General features: G+C 41.8%; 1 protein-coding gene across 5 annotated transcripts; it reads right to left on the reverse strand.

Annotated features, from left to right (window-relative positions):
* Positions 1–2395: 2395 nt before the first annotated feature.
* On the reverse strand, positions 2396–7644 carry CREBZF (CREB/ATF bZIP transcription factor). Of its 5 annotated transcripts, XR_005881991.1 has the most exons (5): positions 6309–7644; positions 6018–6094; positions 4840–4908; positions 4094–4211; positions 2396–3086 (listed from the first exon to the last, which is right to left on the reverse strand). XR_005881991.1 is itself a non-coding variant. In XM_040963919.1 (2 exons), exons 1-2 carry the CDS (start codon positions 7418–7420, stop codon positions 6079–6081), a joined length of 1128 nt encoding a protein of 375 aa, XP_040819853.1. In that variant the 5' UTR covers positions 7421–7644; the 3' UTR covers positions 5300–6078. The 5 variants fall into 5 exon arrangements, 2 of the variants coding, with proteins under 2 accessions (XP_040819853.1, XP_040819854.1); XR_005881990.1 differs by having other exon boundaries at positions 4094–4908; XR_005881989.1 differs by having other exon boundaries at positions 2396–4908.
* Between the last annotated feature and the right edge of the window lie 577 nt (positions 7645–8221).

Raw genomic sequence — 8221 nt, forward strand, 5'->3', positions numbered from 1 at the left:
AAGGCTTTCACCTTGTGACTTTTTCTAGTTTGTCCATCTTTGTCTCACACACATTGCTAACTCCATTCCTTAACATTAGGCACTGAGTCTGATCTAACACAACAGGAAAAAAATCATACAGTAATCTTCATTGAAGATTTCATAAAGCTAAACAAAACACACTCCAAGTTACTTATACTTCATTTTCTCAAGGTATTCTGAGTAATATTAATCTTCAGGATATATTTTATAATCTTATAGAAGGCCCAACCTCAATCCATATCCTTAGAGTTTTATTTTCAGAAAACAAAGGCAGTCTATCTTTGAAGCTTCCATGAAATAAGACCTGAGCCAGCAGGGTGGCGGAGCAGGTTAAGCCACTGCTGTAGACGTTTCAAATACCTGTTTGGAATCCTGGCTGTTCCACTGCTGATCAAGCTTCTTGCTAATCTACTCTGGAAGATAGTGAAAGATGGTTCAAGTACCTGTACTTCCCCATTCCCAATTTTCCTTGCAAAAATATCCCAAGTGATTCCTTATATGACTTAAATCTTTGAACCATTACTCTTTGTAAGATTTCTCACCCCTTAACCTACTTCTACAGGTCTTCCAGGTGTTTATAGAAACAACATTATTTTCTTCACTCCATTTTTCAGAATTTTTAAAGCCCTTTCATATATATATAATTTTAAGAGGAGGGAAACCTCTTATTTTCAAGCTGAAATGTCAAGTCCCTAGCCCACTTTTAAGCTGCATTGTCATGTGTTCAAAGCAGTTTCCCTTATCGCTGAAAATAATTCCTAATTTCAAAAATAAGGAACTCAGACTCAAGAATGCAAAATGTTATCAAACCCCACTGATACGGTTCTATAACTTAGTATAAATTGTTTTATTAGCATCTTAAGCATATCAATATGTACTTTTATGCTATTTGTAAATGAGTGAGTTTAAAGGTTTCTGTCACAAAGATTTCTCACATCTGTCCTCTGACCTGTATTCCTTAAACTGCATATTACTATGTTCCATCAAAAAGTGCTGTGCTTCCTGACATCAATTTCCTGTCCTTGCAGAACTTGGAAGCATCAGTGATAACTCAAGTATCTAGGCCTGGTATACCTGCCACACATGTGGACTGAGTTCCTAGCTATGGCCAAGTCCCAGCCTGTACAGGTGTTTGGAGGAACCAGCAGACAGATGGGAGCTCTTCCTCCACCTGTCCCTTCTTGCCTCACAAGTACCAGGTATTTGAAGACAACAGGATGCCATCAGTGGACAGAGTATTGAGTATACAAAAAATACTCTTCTAATCAAACAAAGCATTCTGCAAATTTCTAATAAAATTCCCTTTGATCTATAGATTACATGATAATCAAATGAAAACTATAGTAAAAAAAAACAAAAACTGGGGGGTGGGAAGAGTTAAAATATCTTACTAATTGTTCAACTTTCATCAATCACCCATTATTAGCTTTAAAATGTGACTTAAAACTAATAGTGCCCCTAACTACACCTTCAAAACCCATAATCAGGTAGTCACTAATAAAAGATAAATACTCATTATCAATGACAACCAGAATATAATAGTTATGGTCACCAAGTAGTGCTTGGTGCTTAAACTTTTGGTTTAAGAATTACAACCAGCGGGCCAAACACAGTAGCCTAGTTGCTAAAGTCCTCGCCTTGAACATGCCAGGATACCATATGGGCACTGGTTCGTGTCCCAGCTGCTCCACTTCCCATCCAGCTCCCTGTCTATGGTCTGAGAACGCAGTCAAGAATGGCCCAAAGCCTTAGGACCCTATACCCGCATGGTAGAGCCAGAATAGGTTCCTGGTTGCTGGCTTCAGATCAGTTGTTCTGGCCCTTGTGGCCACGTGGACAGTGAATCAATGGACAAAAGATCTTTCTCTGTTTCTCCTCCTCTCCATATTATCTGACTTTCTAATAAACATAAATAAATCTTTTAGAAAAGAATTAAAGCCAGCTGAACTCTAAGAACATCAACCACTTACAAATAATAGCAGCCTGGCTTCACAAGGATGGAATAAACGAGTGGATTTATTAACCTCTGAATACCGTACAAAATCAACCATACAATTCCTACCTCTTATCCCCTCCCTCATCTATCAACCGTACTCTTCCCAAATTAATCAGAATGATGACAGTCTAGACTAGATGAAGGAATATATTAACACAATCCAATGAAAATGAAATAAAACAATCCAGAGTTTTGAGTGTTTTTTGACACTTGTAACAAAGTGGAAAAATTTCAATTAAGTAAAACAACCACATGCCATGAAGTCATTGTCATCATCCAGAATACGAACACCCTTATAGAACGCTAGAGAAATTTTAATATCAACAGTAGAAACTAGATCATTCATCAGAAACCTCAAAATAAAAAAAAAATTTTAAAAAAAAGTACTCAGAGAAAGCTCCAGAAGCCAATAATCTAAGAATTCACACATCCTGGTTTTACCTAATTTTCAATTAGCTACCCAAATATTTAATCATAATCAGCTTTTTTCAAAGATTACAAATCAATACAGCTATTTTAGAAAGACTACAAAGACCTTTACATTAACTTTTATATTATACTCAGCAAGATGTCTTTCTACAAGTTAAGTCTCATGGTCCAGGGAATAAATACAAACTCATGACATGCCTTGTGATCACTGATGGTCTGTTTATGTAATTCTAGTCCACTAAATGTAACTTCATAGAACGTGCTCTCAATTATATAAAGACTCTAGTATTTCTTGATGAAATACTCTAACTCTTCTCCAGTGGTTACAGTTTTTAAAAGGTATGCAAAGAAGTGTCACTCCCATGAAAGACAAAAAAATTCTAATTTTTGTTCCAAAATTAACTCTCATGTATTTCTATTAAGTCTTTCAAGGACTCCAGAGAATCTTTTCATATCTCCATTTCTGGAAAGTGAAATCAGTACAGAAGTAATTTGGGAACTTGAAAATGGCATTCTTTTTTTTTTTTTTCAGCAGATGCCAAATTTTTGACCGACATGGCTCCCACAATTACTTTGTTACCATCAGTCCAGTCAGTTAACAGGTTGTAGGAAAAGATTCGTTTTTGCAGACACTGCTAAGCTGTTTGAAGAGAAGAGAGAGAGATTAATTTAGTGATCACAAAATGTACAAATATTTAAAATATTCTGAACACGCAGAGGTGTGACTACATTCTTAATGAACGTGGACTTTTTAGTTCAAGTCTGGTCAAGGAAGTACAGAAACAGTAAAGTCAATATGATAGAAATGATAGGTCAATATGTGTTAGTTCAATTAATGTATGAATTCCTACTACCATCAGAAGACAAATATTAAGAAGCTATATCTTTAGTTCAGTTCTGTATTATTTTATCATTGAGGCATAAGTAGGGGAAAAAAAGTGAAAAGGCCCCCCAGTACTACACTGTTTCCAATCATTACAATAAATAAAGCCAACAGGAAAATTTAAAACACGATCCATTTTATATTTCAGAAATCTCCTTTATCGAAATATTAATCATTCGAAACACAATTTTCTAAAAATAGTAAGACAACAGTTTCATATTAATCATAACTTTTAATTAACAAGTAGTGAATAGGACACTTTAAGATATTTACTACATACTCAAATAAACACACCTGTTGTAAATTCAAAAACTCAAACATTTACAGTAAAATGTGCTTACACATAAATTTAAAGCCCCTGTTAGATAGGTCCTAATACATGCAATTACCATGTAAAAACAAGACCATGAGTTGATGTAAAAAAAATGACAAAAATCACTAAGTCACCAAAACTAGAAAAAAATTAATGAAATGGAAACTAAGAAAAGACAGTTAATAAAAACATAAGGAACCTAACAAAGCAGCTTTAAAAATAGGTCATACTAATCTTTTCCATCTTCAAAATTTCTCAAGTAATTCCAAAACTGCCATTTATAAAATGACAATCTAAAAATCTACACTTAGAATTCAAAACATCTCAATTCAGAAAGTTTGGACTATTGTTTCCCCCCAACCCCAAACTTCAAATAATGGCAAGAGAAGCACTGACTTTAGGAAATAAATATTCCAAGAGAATGATATAATTTTTAGAAAAGCGAACTTACTGCTTCCAGAACCTTTTGATTAAGACCCACAGTCAGCATTAACAACAAGCATTTTTCCTATTTTCATCCATTATTTTCCAATGTCATGTTAGAGATGAATAAATTCTTTGAGCCATAACTGAAAGATCAACAAATCTGGTTTTATTATGACACCGTATTTTTTGTCATTGGAACTGCACAAAATTATATACAAAGAAATATATACAAAAAGTTCAAGTATTAGTTAAATTTCAATTCAAGGCTTCTATTTCAAAAAGCTACATTTAACATTTCATAAAGATAGCACAAATTAGTCATTTCAAATAATTTTCCAACTACTTTTGGTTTATATATATATATATATATATGTATATTTATTATTCAGTAGGCACTAAAAATCCATGCAGCTGCATTGTGAGGGGCTTGCTCCTGCCCTTTTGTGTAAGCAGGTTCAACACTCCAGGTTGTGAGTTTAGCTACTACCCATTCATGCTCAAGTGCAGTAGATGATTTTACAGAATATGCTGTGATGCACTGGAAACCAGAGACCAATCTAGGTCTCAAATCTTATTATCTAGCAACAGATCATTTACAGTTGTGCAAGAACAAGATTCCATTTCATAACCAAGTAACAACAAAATAAAACATTTCATAAGATAACTTACATCTTTGGACTGCTGGAAAATACTTTTTAATTATGAACATTTTAAAAACAAAAGACAGCAGAAGCCCTGATATTACCTCTTTTTCCTCATTTCTTATACTACCTTTTAAAATAAAGCAGGAAATGTGGCCAGCAGCTGGTCCCGTCTCTTCTGCCCCAACAGCTGTATCCACTTTAGCACAAAGAAAAACAAGGATGCTAAATACGTATATACTTCATCAAACAGTGATGTTTCACAAAGAATTTAATACTTTTTACACTGAAAGACACCATAACTGAATTTAGGCAAGTGAACAATACATAGTGGGGCATTTCAAGGATGAATGCATCATCCCATCTTTGGAAAAATAGCATCATCCATGTCATTTAAATGGCCACAACCACTCCATTTTAAAAATTATTTTTAATTAGGATGAATACTTTTGAAACATAAAGGGTAGGATTCTTTGTGAAGCTTCACTTTACATGTTTTCATTCACATTTCACAGCTTTCAATATCTAACCATACATAAATTTAACGTAAAAATTTGATACAACATAAAATAATTGCTTTCAATGACTTATTCATATTGAGTCTTAAGTTAATCGCTGTGCTGGTCCTCAAAGAAACACGACAGTAACCATTCATATTCTTTCCCCAGTTAACTAAAACACAACAAGGAATCTTATATGCATGTACATTTCCACTTTTTCTAATGAAAATTAAAATCTGGTACTCTCAGTAAATTGTATTTCTTCTGTAAATTCTACTGAAAACTAAAAGGCATTCTTGAATAGTTCAGAGATTTCTGTCATCTCCAGCAAAATAACTATCACATTGTGTGCATGCTCCAAATAGTTGTTGTCAACCTCTGAAAAGTTGCATTAAAACTGGAATTCCAATTTGCACCTTGTACAACTCGGAACTTCCATTCAACTTCACCTGTTTCACTGTCTCCAAACTGTTATCTCTATAAGCAGGTTTCAGTGTACAGTTGGAACCGATGTCATCCAAGGCCATGTCCACACTGGGGACAGAAGAGCTAGGTACACGCCAAGTCTGAACAAGGGGACACATTAGCAGCTATTTCAACCAGAAGAAGCATCTTAAAACACATTGTTGACCAGCACAAGTCTGTTTCCAGGGTGGACAGGGCCCAAATCAGATTCCCCTCCCGCCTTCCAAAAAAAAAAAGGAAAACAAAACAAAAAGGTCACACACACACACACAAATTGAGATGTTGCCCATTAAGTAGACTAAGCAGCAGAGCATGAGCGTTACGGGAAGAGATGGATCCTTACCAGGTTGTGAGGCGGGAACGACTGCTCTGTACCCCTACAACGGAGCCTGGCAGGAAGGAAATCACCTAAAAAAGAAACTGTCAGAGAGATTTAATAGTCACAGGTTATCATTAGGAGTTGGTTACAGTGTCACATTCATGCTTTTTTAGCTAAACATTTAAAGATTCAATATTACTTTTTTTTTCCTCCTCTGAAATGTGTCCAGTGAAGATGTCCCACTAAGGTGTTTTACATGGTGTAAGGGAGTTGAAGGGGGTAAACGCGGATAAAGAGCAGATTACTTGACCCTACATTTTAAGAGAAGACGACGCCTTCCGAGCGCACGCCGAGCAGAACTCCACCGACACCTTATCCTTGTCCACATGCAGACACACTCCTCCCGCGGCGTCGTCCTCGTCCAGCGCGTCCTGCTGCTGCTGCTGCTGCTGCTGCTGCTGCTGCTTTCCCACGGGCAGCGCGTAGTCGTGGTCCCCGGCGGGCGAGTCTCTGAAGAGCGAGGTGGTCAGCCGCAGTCCCACGCCGCTCAGCCGGCTCAGCAAGCGAGCCAGTCCGGTCTCGTTGGCCAGGACGGCCCGTAGGTAGCGACTCTCCTCCTGCAGCGCCTGCACGCGTTTGCTCAGCTCCCGATTCTCGGCCCGCAGCTCCTGGTTCTCGGCTGCCAGCCCGCGCACCCGACTCTCCAGCCCCATCACGTACTCCTTCTTCTTGAGCCGGTTGAGCCGGGCAGCCGCCGCCGCCGCCTTCCGGGGACTCTTGGTCGCCGCCTGGCTGTGGTCGTTGCCGCCGCCCCCGCCGCCGCCTGCGGGGGACTTTCTCCGCCTCTTTTCGCCGCTGCCACTGTCACTGCCGCTGCTGCAGCCTCCGATGCCGTTCAACAGCCTCTGCAGCAGGTCGGAGAAGCGCTGCATCTCGGCGGCCGCGGCCTCGTCGTCGTCCTCGCCTCTCCAGAGGCCGCCGCTCTCCGAACCTCCGCCCGACGAGGAGAGAGGACCGGGCGAGCTGAGCCCGGGCTCCAGGTGCCAGTCCGGCTGCCGAGGGTCCAGCAGATCCGCCAGCTCCAGCCCCGACAGAAAGTCCATGTCCTCGGCCTCTTCGCCCGGGACGCTGGCCATTGCCTCTTCCTCCATCTCCTCGGGGGAGGGCGCGCGGTCGGCCAGGCCGCCGCCGCCGCCGCCGCCGCCGCGGCTCCCCCTCCCGGCCTCCAACTCGTCCCCGTCGCCGTGCGGCTCCCGGCGGCCGGGAGATCCGGCCGCCGCCGTCTGCTTCTCCCCGTCGGCCGCCGGCGCCGCGTCCCGGCTCGGGTCCCGGCTCCGCGAGCAGGTCGCGGCCGGCGCCGGGCTCTCGCTGCGGGTCGGGGAGTCGCTGCCCGACGCTGCCAGCAGCTTGGTCAGGCTATGCCTCATGGGGCCCGGCGACGGGCCCACGCAGGCCCCGGCCCCACGCAGGCCCCCAAGGCCCCAGGCCCCAGCGCAGGCAGCCGGGGCGCCGGGCGAGACCAGGTGGAGGTTCCGTTCCGGCCTCCTCCCGCCGCGCTCGGCTGCTGGACCCCCCGCACCGGCGCGGGGGGCAGGAAGGGGAGATGGAAGCGGGGCGGCCCAGCGATGACTCGACCGCGCCACCCAGACAACGGCCTGGCCGGAAGTCTGTCGTCCTCCCGGCAACCCCTCCCACCGCCTTTCGCGCGCCACCAGGCAGTGGTATCGCGAGAGTTCAAGGTGCTTTGGAGTAACAGGAATTCTAGGTTTACAGTGATGTCATCGGAACAGCGGAGAATATAATAAGGGCCAGATGTATTCCCCCAGATCGATAATGCTACCCGACATCCAGACTGGAAAATCCAGCACTTTACATATTTGACATTTTCTTCTTCCGTGCAAATGGTCATAAGCAATTGTTTGTGTAAATCCTCCTCGAATTGCAAACCGAAAGCCACACCCCTGGGTATTCATTTGTATCCCTGAAAACAGAAGTTCTCTTTCATAACCGTAATGCTAGTATCCTTTTCTGAGGAAAGTACCATTCCCGTATTGATACTATCCAATACCCGGGCTGAACTCAGATGACCTTAGTTTCAAAATAATTGTTTTCTAGCAGACACTGCATTCTGATCTGGATTTCAAGCAGAAGTCAATTATTGCGTTTGGTTATAACAGGGTCTTCTTTTGTTACTATTGGGAGGTATTGTTTTGGCTGTTATTTTATTT

This window comes from Ochotona curzoniae, unplaced genomic scaffold (genome assembly GCF_017591425.1).
Source record: "Ochotona curzoniae isolate NIBS_2020 unplaced genomic scaffold, NIBS_Ocur_1.0 scaffold_3223, whole genome shotgun sequence".
NCBI classification, from domain to species: Eukaryota; Metazoa; Chordata; class Mammalia; order Lagomorpha; family Ochotonidae; genus Ochotona; species Ochotona curzoniae.

What these genes read in the sequence shown, in the direction of transcription:
- CREBZF (XM_040963919.1), bottom strand. Translation starts at nt 7,420, where the DNA reads ATGAGGCATAGCCTGACCAAGCTGCTGGCAGCGTCGGGCAGCGACTCC.